Source organism: Oncorhynchus nerka, linkage group LG6, assembly GCF_034236695.1.
Source record: "Oncorhynchus nerka isolate Pitt River linkage group LG6, Oner_Uvic_2.0, whole genome shotgun sequence".
NCBI classification, from domain to species: Eukaryota; Metazoa; Chordata; class Actinopteri; order Salmoniformes; family Salmonidae; genus Oncorhynchus; species Oncorhynchus nerka.
The window spans coordinates 1,396,956-1,422,899 of NC_088401.1; the positions used below are offsets into that span (position 1 = coordinate 1,396,956).

The following is a 25,944-nucleotide window of genomic DNA, read 5'->3' on the forward strand; positions in this document are numbered from 1 at the left end:
TGTAATACACTAGTTGGTCTCCAGTCTGTAATACACTGGTAGTAGGTCTCCAGTCTGTAATACACTGGTAGTTGGTCTCCAGTCTCTAATACACTGGTAGTTGGTCTCCAGTCTGTAATACACTGGTAGTTGGTCTCCAGTCTGTAATACACTGGTAGTAGGTCTCCAGTCTGTAATACACTGGTAGTTGGTCTCCAGTCTGTAATACACTAGTTGGTCTCCAGTCTGTAATACACTGGTAGTTGGTCTCCGGTCTGTAATACACTGGTAGTTGGTCTCCAGTCTGTAATACACTGGTAGTTGGTCTCCAGTCTGTAATACACTGGTAGTTGGTCTCCAGTCTGTAATACACTGGTAGTTGGTCTCCAGTCTGTAATACACTAGTTGGTCTCCAGTCTGTAATACACTGGTAGTAGGTCTCCAGTCTGTAATACACTGGTAGTTGGTCTCCAGTCTGTAATACACTGGTAGTTGGTCTCCGGTCTGTAATACACTAGTTGGTCTCCGGTCTGTAATACAATAGTTGGTCTCCGGTCTGTAATACAATAGTTGGTCTCCGGTCTGTAATACACTAGTTGGTCTCCGGTCTGTAATACACTGGTAGTTGGTCTCCGGTCTGTAATACACTGGTAGTAGGTCTCCAGTCTGTAATACACTGGTAGTTGGTCTCCAGTCTGTAATACACTGGTAGTAGGTCTCCAGTCTGTAATACACTGGTAGTAGGTCTCCAGTCTGTAATACACTGGTAGTAGGTCTCCAGTCTGTAATACACTGGTAGTTGGTCTCCAGTCTGTAATACACTGGTAGTTGGTCTCCAGTCTGTAATACACTGGTAGTTGGTCTCCAGTCTGTAATACACTGGTAGTTGGTCTCCAGTCTGTAATACACTGGTAGTTGGTCTCCAGTCTGTAATACACTAGTTGGTCTCCAGTCTGTAATACACTGGTAGTAGGTCTCCAGTCTGTAATACACTGGTAGTAGGTCTCCAGTCTGTAATACACTGGTAGTTGGTCTCCAGTCTGTAATACACTAGTTGGTCTCCAGTCTGTAATACACTGGTAGTAGGTCTCCAGTCTGTAATACACTGGTAGTTGGTCTCCAGTCTGTAATACACTGGTAGTTGGTCTCCAGTCTGTAATACACTGGTAGTTGGTCTCCAGTCTGTAATACACTAGTTGGTCTCCAGTCTGTAATACACTAGTTGGTCTCCAGTCTGTAATACACTGGTAGTTGGTCTCCAGTCTGTAATACACTAGTTGGTCTCCAGTCTGTAATACACTGGTAGTTGGTCTCCAGTCTGTAATACACTGGTAGTTGGTCTCCGGTCTGTAATACACTGGTAGTTGGTCTCCAGTCTGTAATACACTGGTAGTTGGTCTCCAGTCTGTAATACACTGGTAGTAGGTCTCCAGTCTGTAATACACTGGTAGTTGGTCTCCGGTCTGTAATACACTGGTAGTTGGTCTCCGGTCTGTAATACACTAGTTGGTCTCCAGTCTGTAATACACTAGTTGGTCTCCGGTCTCTAATACACTGGTAGTTGGTCTCCAGTCTGTAATACACTAGTTGGTCTCCAGTCTGTAATACACTGGTAGTAGGTCTCCAGTCTGTAATACACTAGTTGGTCTCCAGTCTGTAATACACTGGTAGTAGGTCTCCGGTCTGTAATACACTAGTTGGTCTCCAGTCTGTAATACACTGGTAGTAGGTCTCCAGTCTGTAATACACTGGTAGTAGGTCTCCAGTCTGTAATACACTGGTAGTAGGTCTCCAGTCTGTAATACACTGGTAGTTGGTCTCCAGTCTGTAATACACTGGTAGTAGGTCTCCAGTCTGTAATACACTAGTTGGTCTCCAGTCTGTAATACACTGGTAGTAGGTCTCCAGTCTGTAATACACTAGTTGGTCTCCGGTCTGTAATACACTGGTAGTTGGTCTCCAGTCTGTAATACACTAGTTGGTCTCCAGTCTGTAATACACTAGTTGGTCTCCAGTCTGTAATACACTGGTAGTTGGTCTCCGGTCTGTAATACACTAGTTGGTCTCCAGTCTGTAATACACTGGTAGTAGGTCTCCAGTCTGTAATACACTAGTTGGTCTCCGGTCTGTAATACACTAGTTGGTCTCCGGTCTGTAATACACTAGTTGGTCTCCAGTCTGTAATACACTGGTAGTTGGTCTCCAGTCTGTAATACACTGGTAGTTGGTCTCCAGTCTGTAATACACTGGTAGTAGGTCTCCAGTCTGTAATACACTGGTAGTTGGTCTCCAGTCTGTAATACACTGGTAGTTGGTCTCCAGTCTGTAATACACTGGTAGTTGGTCTCCGGTCTGTAATACACTGGTAGTTGGTCTCCAGTCTGTAATACACTGGTAGTTGGTCTCCGGTCTGTAATACACTGGTAGTTGGTCTCCAGTCTGTAATACACTAGTTGGTCTCCAGTCTGTAATACACTAGTTGGTCTCCGGTCTGTAATACACTGGTAGTTGGTCTCCAGTCTGTAATACACTAGTTGGTCTCCAGTCTGTAATACACTGGTAGTAGGTCTCCAGTCTGTAATACACTAGTTGGTCTCCAGTCTGTAATACACTGGTAGTAGGTCTCCGGTCTGTAATACACTAGTTGGTCTCCAGTCTGTAATACACTGGTAGTTGGTCTCCAGTCTGTAATACACTGGTAGTTGGTCTCCAGTCTGTAATACACTGGTAGTAGGTCTCCAGTCTGTAATACACTGGTAGTAGGTCTCCAGTCTGTAATACACTGGTAGTAGGTCTCCAGTCTGTAATACACTGGTAGTAGGTCTCCAGTCTGTAATACACTAGTTGGTCTCCAGTCTGTAATACACTGGTAGTAGGTCTCCAGTCTGTAATACACTAGTTGGTCTCCAGTCTGTAATACACTGGTAGTTGGTCTCCAGTCTGTAATACACTAGTTGGTCTCCAGTCTGTAATACACTAGTTGGTCTCCAGTCTGTAATACACTGGTAGTTGGTCTCCAGTCTGTAATACACTAGTTGGTCTCCAGTCTGTAATACACTGGTAGTAGGTCTCCAGTCTGTAATACACTAGTTGGTCTCCGGTCTGTAATACACTAGTTGGTCTCCGGTCTGTAATACACTAGTTGGTCTCCGGTCTGTAATACACTGGTAGTTGGTCTCCAGTCTGTAATACACTGGTAGTTGGTCTCCAGTCTGTAATACACTGGTAGTAGGTCTCCAGTCTGTAATACACTGGTAGTTGGTCTCCAGTCTGTAATACACTGGTAGTAGGTCTCCAGTCTGTAATACACTGGTAGTTGGTCTCCGGTCTGTAATACACTGGTAGTAGGTCTCCAGTCTGTAATACACTGGTAGTTGGTCTCCAGTCTGTAATACACTGGTAGTTGGTCTCCAGTCTGTAATACACTAGTTGGTAATACAATAGTTGGTCTCCAGTCTGTAATACAATAGTTGGTCTCCGGTCTGTAATACACTAGTTGGTCTCCGGTCTGTAATACACTGGTAGTTGGTCTCCAGTCTGTAATACACTGGTAGTTGGTCTAGTAGGTCTCCAGTCTGTAATACACTGGTAGTTGGTCTCCAGTCTGTAATACACTGGTAGTTGGTCTCCAGTCTGTAATACACTGGTAGTTGGTCTCCAGTCTGTAATACACTGGTAGTAGGTCTCCAGTCTGTAATACACTGGTAGTAGGTCTCCAGTCTGTAATACACTGGTAGTTGGTCTCCAGTCTGTAATACACTGGTAGTAGGTCTCCAGTCTGTAATACACTGGTCTCCAGTCTGTAATACACTGGTAGTTGGTCTCCAGTCTGTCTGTAATACACTGGTAGTTGGTCTCCAGTCTGTCTGTAGTCTGTAATACACTGGTAGTTGGTCTCCAGTCTGTAATACACTGGTAGTTGGTCTCCAGTCTGTAATACACTGGTAGTTGGTCTCCAGTCTGTAATACACTGGTAGTTGGTCTGTAATACACTGGTAGTTGGTCTCCAGTCTGTAATACACTGGTAGTAGGTCTCCAGTCTGTAATACACTGGTAGTAGGTCTCCAGTCTGTAATACACTGGTAGTAGGTCTCCAGTCTGTAATACACTGGTAGTAGGTCTCCAGTCTGTAATACACTGGTAGTAGGTCTCCAGTCTGTAATACACTGGTAGTAGGTCTCCAGTCTGTAATACACTGGTAGTAGGTCTCCAGTCTGTAATACACTGGTAGTAGGTCTCCAGTCTGTAATACACTGGTAGTAGGTCTCCAGTCTGTAATACACTAGTTGGTCTCCAGTCTGTAATACACTGGTAGTTGGTCTCCAGTCTGTAATACACTAGTTGGTCTCCAGTCTGTAATACACTGGTAGTTGGTCTCCAGTCTGTAATACACTGGTAGTAGGTCTCCAGTCTGTAATACACTGGTAGTAGGTCTCCAGTCTGTAATACACTGGTAGTAGGTCTCCAGTCTGTAATACACTGGTAGTAGGTCTCCAGTCTGTAATACACTGGTCTCCAGTCTGGTAGTTGGTCTCCAGTCTGTAATACACTAGTTGGTCTCCAGTCTGTAATACACTAGTTGGTCTCCAGTCTGTAATACACTGGTAGTTGGTCTCCAGTCTGTAATACACTGGTAGTTGGTCTCCAGTCTGTAATACACTGGTAGTAGGTCTCCAGTCTGTAATACACTGGTAGTTGGTCTCCAGTCTGTAATACACTGGTAGTTGGTCTCCAGTCTGTAATACACTGGTAGTTGGTCTCCAGTCTGTAATACACTAGTTGGTCTCCAGTCTGTAATACACTGGTAGTAGGTCTCCAGTCTGTAATACACTGGTAGTAGGTCTCCAGTCTGTAATACACTGGTAGTAGGTCTCCAGTCTGTAATACACTGGTAGTAGGTCTCCAGTCTGTAATACACTAGTTGGTCTCCAGTCTGTAATACACTGGTAGTTGGTCTCCAGTCTGTAATACACTAGTTGGTCTCCAGTCTGTAATACACTGGTAGTAGGTCTCCAGTCTGTAATACACTGGTAGTAGGTCTCCAGTCTGTAATACACTGGTAGTAGGTCTCCAGTCTGTAATACACTGGTAGTAGGTCTCCAGTCTGTAATACACTAGTTGGTCTCCAGTCTGTAATACACTGGTAGTTGGTCTCCAGTCTGTAATACACTGGTAGTAGTTGGTCTCCAGTCTGTAATACACTGGTAGTAGGTCTCCAGTCTGTAATACACTGGTAGTTGGTCTCCAGTCTGTAATACACTGGTAGTAGGTCTCCAGTCTGTAATACACTGGTAGTTGGTCTCCAGTCTGTAATACACTAGTTGGTCTCCAGTCTGTAATACACTAGTTGGTCTCCAGTCTGTAATACACTAGTTGGTCTCCAGTCTGTAATACACTAGTTGGTCTCCAGTCTGTAATACACTGGTAGTTGGTCTCCAGTCTGTAATACACTGGTAGTTGGTCTCCAGTCTGTAATACACTAGTTGGTCTCCGGTCTGTAATACACTAGTTGGTCTCCGGTCTGTAATACACTGGTAGTAGGTCTCCAGTCTGTAATACACTGGTAGTAGGTCTCCAGTCTGTAATACACTAGTTGGTCTCCAGTCTGTAATACACTGGTAGTTGGTCTCCAGTCTGTAATACACTGGTAGTTGGTCTCCAGTCTATAATACAGTGGTAGTAGGTCTCCTGTTTTTTCAATGATGTCATCTGTATGTAATGTCTTCATCGCAAAACTCTCTGGCATCACTACTGGCACTCCCAACAGAGGCCTGGTTTTATTGGTTAGCGTCAACTCTCTCTCTCTCTCTCTCTCTCTCTGTCTCTCTCTCTCTCTGGTCTGTTTGTTGAAGAAAAAAAAAAGTTGCCTTATTGGAGAATGGAAACAGAGTGTTCTGGAGTTGTGACAAACATGTTAACTTTTATAATCAGAATAGATGTGTCTTGGCTCTGGGGGAGAGGAGAGAGGAGAGATGTGTTGTCTTGGCTCTGGAGGAGAGGAGAGAGGAGAGATGTGTTGTCTTGGCTCTGGAGGAGAGGGGAGGAGAGGAGAGATGTGTTGTCTTGGCTCTGGAGGAGAGGAGAGAGGGGAGGAGAGGAGAGATGTGTTTTCTTGGCTCTGGGGGAGGGGAGGGTAGAGAGGGGAGGAGAGATGTCTTGGTTCTGGAGGAGGGGAGGGAGGGGGGAGGAGAGATGTTGTCTTGGTTCTGGAGGAGAGGAGGGTAGAGATGTTTTCTTGGTTCTGAAGGAGAGGAGAGTAGAGATGTTTTCTTGGTTCTGAAGGAGAGGAGAGGAGAGTAGAGATGTTTTCTTGGTTCTGAAGGAGAGGAGAGGAGAGATTTTCTTGGTTCTGGAGGAGGGGAGGGTAGAAAGGGGAGGAGAGATGTTGTCTTTGTTCTGGAGGAGGGCAGGGAGGGTAGAGATGTTTTCTTGGTTCTGGAGGAGAGGAGGGTAGAGATGTTTTCTTGGTTCTGAAGGAGAGGAGAGTAGAGATGTTTTCTTGGTTCTGAAGGAGGGGAGGGTAGAGAGGGGAGGAGAGATGGAGGAGAGATGTTTTCTTGGTTCCTGAGGAGGGGGGAAGAGATGTTTTCTTGTGGCTCCTTCTGAGAATAATTATGTAAACATGATGTCATGGTGTTCAGAGCTGGTGGGGGATGCAGTTAAAGAGAACTAACTTGTTCTTTCTTTGTCGGTCTCTCAATCTATCTTATCTCTCTCTCTGCCTTTTGTCTTGCTTTTCTCTCTCTGCGCCTCTCTCTCTGCGCCTCTCTCTCTGCGCCTCTCTCTCTGCGTCTCTCTGTGTGTGTGTGTGTGTGTGTCTGCCTCTCTGTCTGCCTCTCCACTGTTCTGCTCTGATGAGAGGAGTGGGGAAATACCCTGAGAGACAGATAAAGAAATGTTTATTTAATGAGTGACGTAAGAGAGCTGAAAGAACGTGTGTGTGTGTGTGTGTGTGTGTGTGTGTGTGTTTTGGTCACCGTGCGCATGCGTGCGCCCATGCATTTGTGAATGTGAGTGTGAGGGATGTGTGTGTGTGTGTGTGTGTGTGTGTGTGTGAGTATGAGGGATGTGAGTGTGAGTTTGAGGGATGTGAGTGTGTGTGTGAGTATGAGGGATGTGAGTGTGAGTGATGTGTGTGTGAAACATTTTTATTCCCCCTCGATCAATCCCATGTGAATCTATTCACTTTTTTACTTTACTTTCTCAGTCCTTTTAGAGGCTCTCATGTCCCGTAACAAAACCACTTTCTTCAAATGACAACTCATTCCAAGTGGTGATGTCATCCCTGGCTGTCGGAGTGCAGCGCGGAAGGAAGGAAGCAGGGTACGTCAGTGTGTGAGGTAGTGGTGGTCGCCAGAGTTCCAACCACACCCCTCACTAATGATTCCATTACGTTCTCCAGCTCTCCTTACCCGGAAGTGAAGCCCACGCTGATGAGAGTTCTAACCACACCCCTCACTAATGATTCCATTACGTTCTCCAGCTCTCCTTACCCGGAAGTGAAGCCCCACGCTGATGAGAGTTCTAACCACACCCCTCACTACTGATTCCATTACGTTCTCCAGCTCTCCTTACCCGGAAGTGAAGCCCACGCTGATACAGATTAGCGTCACATCTGGGCGATTCCACGCCAGCTGGACATGGAAATATTTTTGGTATCTCAGATTGTTCTGGCAGTTCTCTCACAGAAACTTAATTGGGAGTAAAGGATGTTTGAAATGCCTTTTACATTTGTATCACAAACCATTTATATCCGGATGAAAGTGGCCATTTTAGACCCCTCTAGACCTACATATGCTTCCTGTCAGACCCTATGATCTGTTAACTATATATACAGTGCCTTGCGAAAGTATTCGGCCCCCTTGAACTTTGCGACCTTTTGCCACATTTCAGGCTTCAAACATAAAGATATAAAACTGTATTTTTTTGTGAAGAATCAACAACAAGTGGGACACAATCATGAAGTGGAACGACATTTATTGGATATTTCAAACTTTTTTAACAAATCAAAAACTGAAAAATTGGGCGTGCAAAATTAGACATTATTATTATATATATAATACAGATTACATCAGTGTCATTATACCTCATGATCTGTTAACTATATACAGTGGGGCAAAAAAGTATTTAGTCAGCCACCAATTATGCAAGTTCTCCCACTTAAAAAGATGAGAGAGGCCTGTAATTTTCATCATAGGTACACTTCAACTATGACAGACAGAATGAGAAAAAAAATCCAGAAAATGACATTGTAAGATTTTTAATGAATTTACTTGCAAATTATGGTGGAAAATAAGTACTTGGTCAATATAGTATAGTATCCATATATGTATGGACTGTACTATATCTCTGTACTACATTGCTAAAAATAAACATTTACATTACATTTACATTTAAGTCATTTAGCAGACGCTCTTATCCAGAGCGACTTACAAATTGGTGCATTCACCTTAAGACATCCAGTGGAACAGCCACTTTACAATGGTGCATCTAAATCTTTTAAGGGGGGGGGGGGTAGGGGGGGGGGGTGGTGAGAAGGATTACTTTATTCCACCCTAGGTATTCCTTAAAGAGGTGGGGTTTCAGGTGTCTCCGGAAGGTGGTGATTGACTCCGCTGTCCTGGCGTCGTGAGGGAGTTTGTTCCACCATTGGGGGGCCAGAGCAGCGAACAGTTTTGACTGGGCTGAGCGGGAACTGTACTTCCTCAGTGGTAGGGAGGCGAGCAGGCCAGAGGTGGATAAATAAATAAATAAATAATATAATAATAATATAATATTATAATAATATAATAAATAAAGGAAACACTAAAATAACACATCCTAGATCTGAATGAATGAAATATTCTTATTAAATATTTGTTTCTTTGCATAGTTGAATGTGCTGACAACAAAATCACACAAAAATGATCATTGGAAATCAAATTTATCAACCCGTGGAGGTCTGGATTTGGAGTCACACTCAAATTAAAGTGGAAACCACACTACAGGCTGATCCAACTTTGATGTAATGTCCTTAAAACAAGTCAAAATGAGGTTCAGTAGTGTGTGTGGCCTCCACGTGCCTGTATGACCTCCCTACAACGCCTGGGCATGCTCCTGATGAGGTGGCGGATGGTCTCCTGAGGGATCTCCTCCCAGACCTGGACTAAAGCATCCGCCAACTCCTGGACAGTCTGTGGTGCAACGTGGCGTTGGTGGATGGAGCGAGACATGATTTCCCAGATGTGCTCAATTGGATTCAGGTCTGGGGAACGGCCGGGCCCGTGCTGACACACTCCAGCCACATGAGGTCTAGCATTGTCTTGCATTAGGAGGAACCCAGGGCCAACCGCACCAGCATATGGTCTCACAAGGGGTCTGAGGATCTCATCTCGGTACATAATGGCAGTCAGGCTACCTCTGGCGAGCACATGGAGGGCTGTGCGGCCCCCCAAAGAAATGCCACCCCACACCATGACTGACCCACCGCCAAACCGGTCATGTCTCACCTGTGGACGTCGGGCCCTCATACCGCCCTCATGGAGTCTGTTTCTGACCGTTTGAGCAAACACATGCACATTTGTGGCCTGCTGGAGGTCATTTTGCAGGGCACTGGCAGTGCTCCTCCTGCTCCTCCTTGCACAAAGGCGGAGGTAGCGGTCCTGCTGCTGGGTTGTTACCCTCCTACGGCCTCCTCCACGTCTCCTGATGTACTGTCCTGTCTCCTGGTAGCGCCTCCACGCTCTGGACACTACGCTGACAGACACAGCAAACCTTCTTGCCACATCTCGCATTGATGTGCCATCCTGGATGAGCTGCACTACCTGAGCCACTTGTGTGGGTTGTAGACTCCGTCTCATGCTACCACTAGAGTGAAAGCACCGCCAGCATTCAAAAGTGACCAAAACATCAGCCAGGAAGCATAGGAACTGAGAAGTGGTCTGTGGTCACCACCTGCAGAACCACTCCTTTATTGGGGGTGTCTTGCTAATTGCCTATAATTTCCACCTGTTGTCTATTCCATTTGCACAACAGCATGTGACATGTATTGTCAATCAGTGTTGCTTCCTAAGTGGACAGTTTGATTTCACAGAAGTTTGATTGACTTGGAGTTACATTGTGTTGTTTAAGTGATCCCTTTAGGGGTGGGTGGGGGATGTCTGGTAAGGAGGAGGAGGGGGGTCATGTCTGGTAAGGAGGAGGGGGGGGTCATGTCTAAGGAGGAGGAGGAGGGGGTCATGTCTGGTAAGGAGGAGGGGGTCATGTCTGGTAAGGAGGAGGGGGGGTCATGTCTGGTAAGGAGGAGGGGGGGTCATGTCTGGTAAGGAGGAGGAGGGGGGGTCATGTCTAGTAAGGAGGAGGAGGAGGGGGGTCATGTCTAGTAAGGAGGAGGAGGAGGGGGGTCATGTCTAGTAAGGAGGAGGAGGAGGGGGGTCATGTCTAGTAGGAGGGGGGGAGGAGGAGGAGGGGGGTCATGTCTGGTAAGGAGGAGGATGTCTGGTAAGGCGGGGGGGTCATGTCTGGTAAGGAGGAGGTGGGGGGGGAGGGGGGGGCATGTCTGGTAAGGAGGAGGAGGGGGCATGTCTGGTAAGGAGGAGGGGGGGTCATGTCTGGTAAGGAGGAGGAGGGGGGTCATGTCTAGTAAGGAGGTAAGGAGGAGGAGGGGGGGGTCATGTCTAGTAAGGAGGAGGAGGAGGGGGGTCATGTCTAGTAAGGAGGAGGAGGAGGGGGGTCATGTCTAGTAAGGACTAGTAACACAGTGTAGAGCTGAAGAACATCGATAGAGGACATGAGATGAGCATCCTATTGATAAAGACCCTTGTATTGTAATGTGGTCCATGTACTTTACACCTGTGGGTTTGTCCTTTCTCTCATAGTGAAGACTTTACCCGACCGGAGGAGTTGAGCTCGGAGCCGACCGGAGGAGTTGAGCTCGGAGCCGACCGGAGGAGTTGAGCTCGGAGCCGACCGGAGGAGTTGAGCTCGGAGCCGACCGGAGGAGTTGAGCTCGGAGCCGACCGGAGGAGTTGAGCTCGGAGCCGACCGGACTCCGAAATTCAACAAGATCACTTCCTGATGATGACAGTAAACATGGGTGAGTAGCATGACAACAACATGTCCTACAACACACACACACACACACACACACACACAATCACGTCTGTGCTTCACGGTTGGGATGGTGTTCTTTGGCTTGCAAGCCTCCCCCTTTTTCCTCAAACATAATGATGGTCATTATGGCCAAACAGTTTCATCAGACCAGAGGACATTTCTCCAAAAAGTACGATCTTTGTCCCCATGTGCAGTTGCAAACTGTAGTCTGGCTTTTTTTATGTTGGTTTTGGAGCAGTGGCTTCTTCCTTGCTGAGCGGCCTTTCAGGTTATGTCAATATAGGACTCGTTTTACTGTGGATATAGTTAGTTTTGTACCTGAGTTTGAAGGTAGGCCTTGAAATGCATCCACAGGTACACCTCCAATGGACTCAAATGATGTCAATAGCCTATCAGAAGCTTCTAAAGCCATGACATCATTTTCTGGAATTTTCCAAGGTGTTTAAAGACACAGTCAACTTAGTGTATGTAAACTTCTGACCCACTGGAATTGTGATACAGTTAAATAATCTCTGTAAACAATTGTTGTAAAAATGACTTGTTGTCATGCACAAAGTAGATGTCCTAACTGACTTATACAAAACTATAGTTTGTTATACAAGACACTTGTGGACTGGTTGAAAAACGAGTTTTAATGACTCCAACCTAAGTGTATGTAAACTTCCGTCTTCAACTGTATGTATGTAGGACATCTCTATAACATGTCTGTCTATTTGTTCCCGAATTGATGTGACTCTGTAGTAGAGCGTTGTTTCTAACATGTCTCTCTGTGTTCCTCTAGATGACGAGGAGGCGCTGAACTCCATCATGAAGGACCTGGCAGCTCTGGGTCGCTGCTACGCCCAGAAACACGACAGCAGCAGCCACAAACCCAAGCCCAGGACCTTGCTGTACAAACAGGTACATATCTTACGCCCCTACCTTAGGCCCTACCCTAGACCCTGCCCCTACCTTAGGCCCTACCCTAGACCCTGCCTTAGGCCCTACCCTAGACCCTGCCCCTACCTTAGGCTCTACCCTAGACCCTGCCTTAGGCCCTACCCTAGACCCTGCCCCTACCTTAGGCTCTACCCTAGACCCTGCCCCTACCTTAGGCCCTACCCTAGACCCTGCCTTAGGCCCTACCCTAGACCCTGCCTTAGGCCCTACCCTAGACCCTGCCTTAGGCCCTACCTAGACCCTGCCTTAGGCCCCTACCCTAGACCCTGCCTTAGGCCCTACCCTAGACCCTGCCCCTACCTTAGGCCCCCCTAGACCCCTTAGGACCTAGACCCTGCTTAGGCCCCACCCTAGACCCTGCCTTAGGCCCCACCCTAGACCCTGCCTTAGGCCCCACCCTAGACCCTGCCTTAGGCCCCACCCTAGACCCTGCCTTGGGCCCCACCCTAGACCCTGCCTTGGGCCCCACCCTAGACCCTGCCTTGGGCCCCACCCTAGACCCTGCCCCTACCTTAGGCTCCACCCTAGACCCTGCCTTGGGCCCTACCCTAGACCCTGCCTTAGGCCCCACCCTAGACCCTGCCTTAGGCCCACCCTAGACCCTGCCCCTACCTTAGGCCCTACCCTAGACCCTGCCTTAGGCCCTACCTAGACCCTGCCCCTACCTTAGGCCCTACCCTAGACCCTGCTTAGGCCCTACCCTAGACCCTGCCTTAGGCCCCACCCTAGACCCTGCCTTAGGCCCCACTCTAGACCCTGCCTTAGGCCCCACCCTAGACCCTGCCTTAGGCCCCACCCTAGACCCTGCCCCTACCTTAGGCTCTACCCTAGACCCTGCCTTAGGCCCTACCCTAGACCCTGCCTTAGGGCCCTAGACCCTGCCTTAGGCCCTACCCTAGACCCTGCCTTAGGCCCTACCCTAGACCCTGCCCCTACCTTAGGCTCTACCCTAGACCCTGCCTTAGGTCCTACCCTAGACCCTGCCCCTACCTTAGGCTCTACCCTAGACCCTGCCCCTACCTTAGGCCCACCCTAGACCCTGCCTTAGGCCCCACCCTAGACCCTGCCTTAGGCCCCACACTAGACCCTGCCTTAGGCCCCACCCTAGACCCTGCCTTAGGCCCCACCCTAGACCCTGCCTTAGGCCCCACCCTAGACCCTGCCTTAGGCCCCACCCTAGACCCTGCCTTAGGCCCCACCTAGACCCTGCCTTAGGCCCTACCCTAGACCCTGCCTCTACCTTAGGCCCTACCCTAGACCCTGCCTAGACCTAGACCCCTGCCTTAGGCCCTACCCTAGACCCTGCCCCTGCCTTAGGGCCCCACCCTAGACCTTAGGCCCCACCCTAGACCCTGCCTTAGGCCTACCTAGACCCTGCCTTAGGCTCTACCCTAGACCCTGCCTTAGGCCCTACCCTAGACCCTGCCTTAGGCCCTACCCTAGACCCTGCCCTACCTTAGGCCCCACCCTAGACCCTGCCTTAGGCCCCCACTAGACCCTGCCTTAGGCCCCACCTAGACCCTGCCTTAGGCCCCACCCTAGACCCTGCCTTAGGCCCCACCCTAGACCCTGCCTTAGGCCCCACCCTAGACCCTGCCTTAGGCCCCACCCTAGACCCTGCCTTAGGCCCCACCTAGACCCTGCCTTAGGCCCTACCCTAGACCCTGCCCCTACCTTAGGCTCTACCCTAGACCCTGCCTTAGGCCCTACCCTAGACCCTGCCTTAGGCCCTACCCTAGACCCTGCCTTAGGCCCTACCCTAGACCCTGCCCCTACCTTAGGCCCTACCCTAGACCCTGCTTAGGCCCTACCCTAGACCCTGCCCCTACCTTAGGCCCTACCCTAGACCCTGCTTAGGCCCTACCCTAGACCCTGCCTTAGGCCCCACCCTAGACCCTGCCTTAGGCCCCACTCTAGACCCTGCCTTAGGCCCCACCCTAGACCCTGCCTTAGGCCCCACCCTAGACCCTGCCCCTACCTTAGGCTCTACCCTAGACCCTGCCTTAGGCCCTACCCTAGACCCTGCCTTAGGCCCTACCCTAGACCCTGCCTTAGGCCCTACCCTAGACCCTGCCTTAGGCCCTACCCTAGACCCTGCCCCTACCTTAGGCTCTACCCTAGACCCTGCCTTAGGTCCTACCCTAGACCCTGCCCCTACCTTAGGCTCTACCCTAGACCCTGCCCCTACCTTAGGCCCCACCCTAGACCCTGCCTTAGGCCCCACCCTAGACCCTGCCTTAGGCCCCACACTAGACCCTGCCTTAGGCCCCACCCTAGACCCTGCCTTAGGCCCCACCCTAGACCCTGCCTTAGGCCCCACCCTAGACCCTGCCTTAGGCCCCACCCTAGACCCTGCCTTAGGCCCCACCCTAGACCCTGCCTTAGGCCCTACCCTAGACCCTGCCTCTACCTTAGGCCCTACCCTAGACCCTGCCTTAGGCCCTACCCTAGACCCTGCCCCTGCCTTAGGCCCCACCTAGACCCTGCCTTAGGCCCCACCCTAGACCCTGCCTTAGGCTCCCTAGACCCTAGACCCTGCCTTAGGCCCTACCCTAGACCCTGCCTTAGGCCCTACCCTAGACCCTGCCCCTACCTTAGGCCTACCCTAGACCCTGCCCCTACCTTAGGCTCTACCCTAGACCCTGCCTTAGGCCCCACCTAGACCCTGCCTTAGGCCCTACCCTAGACCCTGCCTTAGGCCCCTACCCTAGACCCTGCCTTAGGCCCTACCCTAGACCCTGCCTTAGGCCCTACCCTAGACCCTGCCCCTACCTTAGGCTCTACCCTAGACCCTGCCTTAGGCCCCCTAGACCTTAGGCCCTACCCTAGACCCTCCTAGACCCTGCCTTAGGCCCTACCCTAGACCCTGCCCCTACCTTAGGCCCTACCCTAGACCCTGCTTAGGCCCCCTAGACCCTGCCTTAGGCCCTACCCTAGACCCTGCTTAGGCCCTACCCTAGACCCTGCTTAGGCCCTACCCTAGACCCTGCCTTAGGCCCCACCCTAGATCCTGCCTTAGGCCCCACCCTAGACCCTGCCTTAGGCCCCACCCTAGACCCTGCCTTAGGCCCCACCCTAGACCCTGCCTTAGGCCCCACCCTAGACCCTGCCTTAGGCCCCACCCTAGACCCTGCCTTAGGCCCCACCCTAGACCCTGCCTTAGGCCCCACCCTAGACTCTGCCTTAGGCCCCACCCTAGACTCTGCCTTAGGCCCTACCCTAGACCCTGCCTTAGGCCCTACCCTAGACCCTGCCCCTGCCTTAGGCCCTACCCTAGACCCTGCCTTAGGACCTACCCTAGACCCTGCCTAGGCCCTACCCTAGACCCTGCCTTAGGCCCCACCCTAGACCCTGCCTTAGGCCCCACCCTAGACCCTGCCTTAGGCCCTACCCTAGACCCTGCCTTAGGCCCCACCCTAGACCCTGCCTTAGGCCCTACCCTAGACCCTGCCTTAGGCCCTACCCTAGACCCTGCCCCTCCCTTAGGCTCTACCCTAGACCCTGCCCCTACCTTAGGCTCTACCTAGACCCTGCCTTAGGCCCCACCCTAGACCCTGCCTTAGGCCCTACCCTAGACTGCCTTAGGCCCTACCCTAGACCCTGCCTTAGGCCCTACCCTAGACCCTGCCTTAGGCCCTACCCTAGACCCTGCCTTAGGCCCTACCCTAGACCCTGCCTTAGGCCCTACCCTAGACCCTGCCTTAGGCCCTACCCTAGACCCTGCCTTAGGCCCTACCCTAGACCCTGCCTTAGGCCCTACCCTAGACCCTGCCCCTACCTTAGGCTCTACCCTAGACCCTGCCTTAGGCCCTACCCTAGACCCTGCCTTAGGCCCTACCCTAGACCCTGCCTTAGGCCCTACCCTAGACCCTGCCCCTACCTTAGGCCCTACCCTAGACCCTGCTTAGGCCCCACCCTAGACCCTGCCTTAGGCCCCACCCTAGACCCTGCCTTAGGCCCCACCCTAGACCCTGCCTTAGGCCCCACCCTAGACCCTGCCTTAGGCCCCACCCTAGACCCTGCCTTAGGCCCCACCCTAGACCCTGCCTTAGGCCCCACCCTAGACCCTGCCTTAGGCCTCACCCTAGACCCTGCCTTATGCCCCACCCTAGACCCTGCCTTAGGCCCTACCCCAGACCCTGCCTTAGGCCCCACCCCAGACCCTGCCTTAGGCCCCACCCGACCCTGCCTTAGGCCCTACCCTCGACCCTGCCTTAGGCCCTACCCTAGACCCTGCCTTAGGCCCTACCCTAGACCCTGCCCCTACCTTAGGCCCTACCCTAGACCCTGCCCCTACCTTAGGCCCTACCCTCGACCCTGCCTTAGGCCCTACCCTAGACCCTGCCCCTACCTTAGGCCCTACCCTAGACCCTGCCCCTACCTTAGGCCCTACCCTAGACCCTGCCCCTACCTTAGGCCCTACCCTAGACCCTGCCCCTACCTTAGGCCCTACCCTACACCCTGCCCTGCCTTAGGCCCTACCCTATACCCTGCCTTAGGCCCTACCTAGACCCTGCCTTAGGCCCTACCCTAGACCCTGCCTTAGGCCCTACCCTAGACCCTGCCCCTACCTTAGACCCTGCCTTAGGCCCTACCCTAGACCCCCTTAGGCCCTACCCTAGACCCTGCCTTAGGCCCTACCCTAGACCCTGCCTTAGGCCCTACCCTAGACCCTGCCTTAGGCCCTACCCTAGACCCTGCCTTGCCCCACCCTAGACCCTGCCTTAGGCCCCACCCTAGACCCTGCCTTAGGCCCCACCCTAGACCCTGCCTTAGGCCCCACCCTAGACCCTGCCTTAGGCCCCACCTAGACCCTGCCTTAGGCCCCACCCTAGACCCTGCCTTAGGCCCTACCCTAGACCCCCTACCCTAGACCCTGCCTTAGGCCCTACCCTAGACCCTGCCTTAGGCCCTACCTAGACCCTGCCTTAGGCCCTACCCTAGACCCTGCCCCTGCCTTAGGCCCCACCCTAGACCCTGCCTTAGGCCCTACCTAGACCCTGCCCTACCTTAGGCCCCACCCTAGACATTGTCCCTACCTTAGGCCCTACCCCTAGACCCTGCCTTAGGCCCTACCCTAGTCCCTGCCCCTGCCTTAGGACCCTAGACCCTGCCCCTACCTTAGGCCCTACCCTAGACCCTGCCTTAGGCCCTACCCTAGACCCTGCGTTAGGCCCTACCCTAGACCCTGCCCCTACCTTAGGCTCTACCCTAGACCCTGCCTTAGGCCCTACCCTAGACCCTGCCTTAGGCCCCTAGACCCTGCCTAGACCCTGCCCCTACCTTAGGCTCTACCCTAGACCCTGCCTTAGGCCCTACCCTAGACCCTGCCCCCTACCTTAGGCTCTACCCTAGACCCTGCCTTAGGCCCCACCTAGACCCTGCCTTAGGCCCCACCCTAGACCCTGCCTTAGGCCCCACCTAGACCCTGCCTTAGGCCCCACCCTAGACCCTGCCTTAGGCCCCACCCTAGACCCTGCCTTAGGCCCCACCTAGACCCTGCCTTAGGCCCCACCCTAGACCCTGCCTTAGGCCCCACCCTAGACCCTGCCTTAGGCCCTTAGGCCTCTACCTTAGGCCCTACCCCTAGACCCTGCCTTAGGCCCTACCCTAGACCCTGCCTTAGGCCCTACCCTAGACCCTGCCCCTGCCTTAGGCCCCACCCTAGACCCTGCCTTAGGCCCCACCCTAGACCCTGCCTTAGGCTCTACCCTAGACCCTGCCTTAGGCTCTACCCTAGACCCTGCCTTAGGCCCTACCCTAGACCCTGCCTTAGGCCCTACCCTAGACCCTGCCCCTACCTTAGGCCCCACCCTAGACCCTGCCTTAGGCCCCACACTAGACCCTGCCTTAGGCCCCACCCTAGACCCTGCCTTAGGCCCCACCCTAGACCCTGCCTTAGGCCCCACCCTAGACCCTGCCTTAGGCCCCACCCTAGACCCTGCCTTAGGCCCCACCCTAGACCCTGCCTTAGGCCCCACCCTAGACCCTGCCTTAGGCCCTACCCTAGACCCTGCCCCTACCTTAGGCTCTACCCTAGACCCTGCCTTAGGCCCTACCCTAGACCCTGCCTTAGGCCCTACCCTAGACCCTGCCTTAGGCCCTACCCTAGACCCTGCCCCTACCTTAGGCCCTACCCTAGACCCTGCTTAGGCCCTACCCTAGACCCTGCCCCTACCTTAGGCCCTACCCTAGACCCTGCCTTAGGCCCCACCCTAGACCCTGCCTTAGGCCCCACCCTAGACCCTGCCTTAGGCCCCACTCTAGACCCTGCCTTAGGCCCCACCCTAGACCCTGCCTTAGGCCCCACCCTAGACCCTGCCCCTACCTTAGGCTCTACCCTAGACCCTGCCTTAGGCCCTACCCTAGACCCTGCCTTAGGCCCTACCCTAGACCCTGCCTTAGGCCCTACCCTAGACCCTGCCTTAGGCCCTACCCTAGACCCTGCCCCTACCTTAGGCTCTACCCTAGACCCTGCCTTAGGTCCTACCCTAGACCCTGCCCTACCTTAGGCTCTACCCTAGACCCTGCCCCTACCTTAGGCCCCACCCTAGACCCTGCCTTAGGCCCCACCCTAGACCCTGCCTTAGGCCCCACCTAGACCCTGCCTTAGGCCCCACCCTAGACCCTGCCTTAGGCCCCACCCTAGACCCTGCCTTAGGCCCCACCCTAGACCCTGCCTTAGGGCCCCACCCTAGACCCTGCCTTAGGCCCCACCCTAGACCCTGCCTTAGGCCCTACCCTAGACCCTGCCTCTACCTTAGGCCCTACCCTAGACCCTGCCTTAGGCCCTACCCTAGACCCTGCCTTAGGCCCTACCCTAGACCCTGCCTTAGGCCCCACCCTAGACCCTGCCTTAGGCCCCACCCTAGACCCTGCCTTAGGCTCTACCCTAGACCCTGCCTTAGGCTCTACCCTAGACCCTGCCTTAGGCCCTACCCTAGACCCTGCCTTAGGCCCTACCCTAGACCCTGCCCCTACCTTAGGCTCTACCCTAGACCCTGCCCCTACCTTAGGCTCTACCCTAGACCCTGCCTTAGGCCCCACCCTAGACCCTGCCTTAGGCCCTACCCTAGACCCTGCCTTAGGCCCTACCCTAGACCCTGCCTTAGGCCCTAGACCCTGCCTTAGGACCCTACCTTAGGCTCTACCCTAGACCCTGCCTTAGGCCCTACCCTAGACCCTGCCTTAGGCCCTACCCTAGACCCTGCCTTAGGCCCTACCCTAGACCCTGCCTTAGGCCCTACCCTAGACCCTGCCCCTACCTTAGGCCCTACCATAGACCCTGCTTAGGCCCCACCCTAGACCCTGCCTTAGGCCCTACCCTAGACCCTGCTTAGGCCCTACCCTAGACCCTGCTTAGGCCCTACCCTAGACCCTGCCTTAGGCCCCACCCTAGACCCTGCCTTAGGCCCCACCCTAGACCCTGCCTTAGGCCCCACCCTAGACCCTGCCTTAGGCCCCACCCTAGACCCTGCCTTAGCCCCACCCTAGACCCTGCCTTAGGCCCCACCCTAGACCCTGCCTTAGACTCTGCCTAGGCCCCACCCTAGACTCTGCCTTAGGCCCTACCCTAGACCCTGCCTTAGGCCCTACCCTAGACCCTGCCCCTGCCTTAGGCCCTACCCTAGACCCTGCCTTAGGCCCTACCCTAGACCCTGCCTTAGGGCCCTACCCTAGACCCTGCCTTAGGCCCTACCCTAGACCCTGCCTTAGGCCCTACCCTAGACCCTGCCTTAGGCCCAACCCTAGACCCTGCCTTAGGCCCTACCCTAGACCCTGCCTTAGGCTCTACCCTAGACCCTGCCTTAGGCCCTACCCTAGACCCTGCCTTAGGCCCTACCCTAGACCCTGCCCCTCCCTTAGGCTCTACCCTAGACCCTGCCCCTACCTTAGGCTCTACCCTAGACCCTGCCTTAGGCCCCACCCTAGACCCTGCCTTAGGCCCTACCCTAGACCCTGCCTTAGGCCCTACCCTAGACCCTGCCTTAGGCCCTACCCTAGACCCTGCCTTAGGCCCTACCCTAGACCCTGCCTTATGCCCTACCCTAGACCCTGCCTTAGGCCCTACCCTAGACCCTGCCTTAGGCCCTACCCTAGACCCTGCCTTAGGCCCTACCCTAGACCCTGCCTTAGGCCCTACCCTAGACCCTGCCCCTACCTTAGGCTCTACCCTAGACCCTGCCTTAGGCCCTACCCTAGACCCTGCCTTAGGCCCTACCCTAGACCCTGCCTTAGGCCCTACCCTAGACCCTGCCCCTACCTTAGGCCCTACCCTAGACCCTGCTTAGGCCCCACCCTAGACCCTGCTTAGGCCCCACCCTAGACCCTGCTTAGGCCCCACCCTAGACCCTGCCTTAGGCCCCACCTAGACCCTGCCTTAGGCCCCACCCTAGACCCTGCCTTAGGCCCCACCCTAGACCCTGCCTTAGGCCCCACCCTAGACCCTGCCTTAGGCCCCACCCTAGACCCTGCCTTAGGCCTCACCCTAGACCCTGCCTTAGGCCCCACCCTAGACCCTGCCTTAGGCCCTACCCCAGACCCTGCCTTAGGCCCCACCCCAGACCCTGCCTTAGGCCCCACCCCCGACCCTGCCTTAGGGCCCTACCCTCGACCCTGCCTTAGGCCCTACCCTAGACCCTGCCTTAGGCCCTACCCTAGACCCTGCCCCTACCTTAGGCCCTACCCTAGACCCTGCCCCTACCTTAGGCCCTACCCTCGACCCTGCCTTAGGCCCTACCCTAGACCCTGCCCCTACCTTAGGCCCTACCCTAGACCCTGCCCCTACCTTAGGCCCTACCCTAGACCCTGCCCCTACCTTAGGCCCTACCCTAGACCCTGCCCCTACCTTAGGCCCTACCCTACACCCTGCCCCTGCCTTAGGCCCTACCCTATACCCTGCCTTAGGCCCTACCCTAGACCCTGCCTTAGGCCCTACCCTAGACCCTGCCTTAGGCCCTACCCTAGACCCTGCCCCTACCTTAGACCCTGCCTTAGGCCCTACCCTAGACCCTGCCTTAGGCCCTACCCTAGACCCTGCCTTAGGCCCTACCCTAGACCCTGCCTTAGGCCCTACCCTAGACCCTGCCTTAGGCCCCACCCTAGACCCTGCCTTAGGCCCCACCCTAGACCCTGCCTTAGGCCCCACCCTAGACCCTGCCTTAGGCCCCACCCTAGACCCTGCCTTAGGCCCCACCCTAGACCCTGCCTTAGGCCCTACCCTAGACCCTGGCCCTACCCTAGACCCTGCCTTAGGCCCTACCCTAGACCCTGCCTTAGGCCCTACCCTAGACCCTGCCTTAGGCCCTACCCTAGACCCTGCCCCTACCTTAGGCCCCACCCTAGACCCTGCCTTAGGCCCTACCCTAGACCCTGCCCCCCTTAGGACCCTAGACATTGTCCCTACCTTAGGCACTACCCTAGACCCTGCCCCTGCCTTAGGCCCTACCCTAGTCCCTGCCCCTGCCTTAGGCCCTACCCTAGACCCTGCCCCTACCTTAGGCCCTACCCTAGACCCTGCCTTAGGCCCTACCCTAGACCCTGCGTTAGGCCCTACCCTAGACCCTGCCCCTACCTTAGGCCCCACCCTAGACCCTGCCTTAGGCCCTACCCTAGACCCTGCCCCTACCTTAGGCCCTACCCTAGACATTGTCCCTACCTTAGGCACTACCCTAGACCCTGCCCCTGCCTTAGGCCCTACCCTAGACCCTGCCTTAGGCCCTACCCTAGACCCTGCCCCTACCTTAGACCCTGCCTTAGGCCTTACCCTAGACCCTGCCTTAGGCCCTACCCTAGACCCCTGCCCCTACCCTAGACCCTACCTTATGCCCTACCCTAGACCCTGCCCCTACCTTAGGCCCTACCCTAGACCCTGCTTTAGTCCCTAGCCTCTACCCAACCCTGTCCCCTATCCTAGCCTCTACCCAAGCCTCTACCCTATCCTAGCCTCTACCCAACCCCATCTCCTATCCTAGCCTCTACCCAACCCCATCCCCTAACCAAACCTGTCCCTGCCCTACCCTAGGACCCTACCCACTACCGCTAGCCTAATATCCTAGCACCATAGCCTTTACCATAGCCTCTAACCTAGCCCCTCCCTACACCATATAGCTTTGCAGCAACACAACAGCCATACACCCAGGACCCTGATATACAAACAGGCCTATACTCCTAATATACAGGGCCGTACGCCCAGGACCCTGATATACAAACAGGCCTATACTCCTAATATACAGGGCCGTACGCCCAGGACCCTGATATACAAACAGGCCTATACCCCTAATATACAGGGCCGTACGCCCAGGACCCTGATATACAAACAGGCCTATACCCCTAATATACAGGGCCGTACGCCCAGGACCCTGATATACAAACAGGCCTATACCCCTAATATACAGGGCCGTACGCCCAGGACCCTGATATACAAACAGGCCTAATTCTAGATATTACAGGTATAAATACCACCAGTGGAATGATATACAAACAGGCCTATAAATATACTAGTGCCGTAATGGACCCTAGAAATACAAAGAGGTATAAATATACAGGGGTAATGGTGGTAGGATATGATATATAAATGTTACTAGTGGTAATGGTAGAGATATTAGAGGTATAAATACTACTAGTGGTAATGGTAGTAGAGATATTAGAGGTATAAATACTACTAGTGGTAATGGTGGTAGAGATATTAGAGGTATAAATACTACTAGTGGTAATGGTAGTAGAGATATTAGATATTACCACTAGTGGTAATAGAGAAAGGCATAAATACCACTAGTGGTAATGGTAGTAGAGATATTAGAGGTATAAATACTACTAGTGGTAATGGTAGAGATATTAGAGGTATAAATACTACTAGTGGTAATGGTAGAGATATTAGAGGTATAAATACTACTAGTGGTAATGGTAGTAGAGATATTAGAGGTATAAATACTACTAGTGGTAATGGTGGTATTAGAGATATTAGAGGCATAAATACCACTAGTGGTAATGGTGGTATTAGAGATATTAGAGGTATAAATACCACTAGTGGTAATGGTGGTAGAGATATTAGAGGTATAAATACCACTAGTGGTAATGGTGGTAGAGATATTAGAGGTATAAATATACTAGTGGTAATGGTAGAGATATTAGAGGTATAAATACCTACTAGTGGTAATGGTGGTAGAGATATTAGAGGTATAAATACCACTAGTGGTAATGGTGGTAGAGATATTAGAGGTATAAATACTACTAGTGGTAATGGTAGTAGAGATATTAGAGGTATAAATACCACTAGTGGTAATGGTGGTAGAGATATTAGAGGTATAAATACCACTAGTGGTAATGGTGGTAGAGATATTAGAGGTATAAATACCACTAGTGGTAATGGTGGTATTAGAGGTATAAATACCACTAGATATTAGAGGTATAAATACCACTAGTGGTAATGGTAGAGATATTAGAGGTATAAATACCTACTAGTGGTAATGGTAGAGATATTAGAGGTATAAATATCTAGTGGTAAGTAGAGATATTAAATACCACTAGTGGTAATGGTGGTAGAGATATTAGAGGTATAAATACCACTAGTGGTAATGGTGGTAGAGATATTAGAGGTATAAATACCACTAGTGGTAATGGTGGTAGAGATATTAGAGTGGTAATAGAGATATTAGAGGTATAAATACCACTAGTGGTAATGGTGGTAGAGATATTAGAGGTATAAATACCACTAGTGGTAATGGTGGTAGAGATATTAGAGGTATAAATACTACTAGTGGTAATGGTAGAGATATTAGAGGTATAAATACTACTAGTGGTAATGGTGGTAGAGATTAGAGGTATAAATACTACAGGCATAAATACCACAAGTGGTAATGGTGGTATTAGAGATATTAGAGGTATAAATACTACTAGTGGTAATGGTGGTATTAGAGATATTAGAGGTATAAATACTACTAGCGGTAATGGTGGTATTAGAGATATTAGAGGTATAAATACCTCTAGTGGTAATGGTGAGATATTAGAGGATAGTTAGTAGAGATATTAAATAAATACTAGTGGTAATGGTGGTAGAGATATTAGAGGTATAAATACCTCTAGTGGTAATGGTGGTAGAGATATTAGAGGTATAAATACCTCTAGTGGTAATGGTAGAGATATTAGAGGTATAAATACCTCTAGTGGTAATGGTAGAGATATTAGAGGTATAAATACCTCTAGTGGTAATGGTGGTAGAGATATTAGAGGTATAAATACCTCTAGTGGTAATGGTGGTAGAGATATTAGAGGTATAAATACCTCTAGTGGTAATGGTAGTAGAGATATTAGAGGTATAAATACCTCTAGTGGTAATGGTGGTGGTAGAGATATTAGAGGTATAAATACCACTAGTGGTAGAGATATTAGAGGTATAAATACCACTAGTGGTAATGGTAGAGATATTAGAGGTATAAATACCTCTAGTGGTAATGGTAGAGATATTAGAGGTATAAATACCACTAGTGGTAATGGTGGTAGAGATATTAGAGGTATAAATACCTCTAGTGGTAATGGTGAGATATTAGAGATATGGTAATGGAGGATATTAAATAAATACTACTAGTGGTAATGGTGGTATTAGAGATATTAGAGGTATAAATACCACTAGTGGTAATGGTGGTAGAGATATTAGAGGTATAAGTACCACTAGTGGTAATGGTGGTTGAGATATTAGAGGTATAAGTACCACTAGTGGTAATGGTGGTTGAGATATTAGAGGTATAAATACTACTAGTGGTAATGGTGGTAGAGATATTAGAGGTATAAATACCACTAGTGGTAATGGTGGTAGAGATATTAGAGGTATAAATACCTCTAGTGGTAATGGTGGTAGAGATTAGAGGTATAAATACCACTAGTGGTAATGGTGGTAGAGATATTAGAGGTATAAATACCTCTAGTGGTAATGGTAGAGATATTAGAGGTATAAATACCTCTAGTGGTAATGGTGGTAGAGATATTAGAGGTATAAATACCACTAGTGGTAATGGTGGTAGAGATATTAGAGGTATAAATACCACTAGTGGTAATGGTGGTAGAGATATTAGAGGTATAAATACTACTAGTGGTAATGGTGGTAGAGATATTAGAGGTATAAATACCTCTAGTGGTAATGGTAGAGATATTAGAGGTATAAATACCTCTAGTGGTAATGGTAGAGATATTAGAGGTATAAATACCTCTAGTGGTAATGGTAGAGATATTAGAGGTATAAATACCTCTAGTGGTAATGGTGGTGGTAGAGATATTAGAGGTATAAATACCACTAGCGGTGAGCCTCTCACGAACACTGACATATTGATCTCCTAGCAATCCCCCTGTAGCATTTTAAAAAATACATGGAAGTATACAGTATATGAAGACTGTTTAGTGCCAAAAATACATGGAAGTATACAGTATATGAAGACTGTTTAGTGCCAAAAATACATGGAAGTATACAGTATATGAAGACTGTTTAGTGCCAAAAATACATGGAAGTATACAGTATATGAAGACTGTTTAGTGCCAAAAATACATCAGATGGAAATAACAAATGTTTGCTGGTCTTTCTGATGTCTTTCAGATATTGGACAGGCAATTCAGATCAAACTTCCTTTTTAAAGGGTCTTAAAAATGATCCTTGGTATGACCTTAAAACAATTCCATATACCCCCCCCCCTTCCTGGCTTAGACTGTTTAGTGCCAAAAATAAGGGGTTAAATATACATAGTTGTTTACATGAGAAATGTTTCCTGATATTTCCTATATATCCCCGGCTGAGACTGTTACTAGTTAATAGGCTTTCTTTGTAAAGTAGTAATCAACAACAGAAGGTCAGTAATAATATCATCGTAGTTAATAACATCCATTTGGTTCAATAACTCACCTCTGTGTGCCCTTGAGCAAGGCACTAACCCCTCCGTATTTCAGGGC

General features: G+C 51.3%; 1 protein-coding gene across 1 annotated transcript in view; it reads left to right on the top strand.

The window, feature by feature from the left end:
- The window catches only part of map3k22 (mitogen-activated protein kinase kinase kinase 22), a 164,845-nt gene that overhangs the window by 18,354 nt on the left and 120,547 nt on the right, over window positions 1-25,944 (top strand). Inside the window, 2 exon segments of the mRNA XM_065019206.1 lie at window positions 10,836-11,053; window positions 11,852-11,970. Coding sequence (XP_064875278.1) covers window positions 11,035-11,053; window positions 11,852-11,970 — 138 coding nt within the window. The 5' untranslated portion in view covers window positions 10,836-11,034.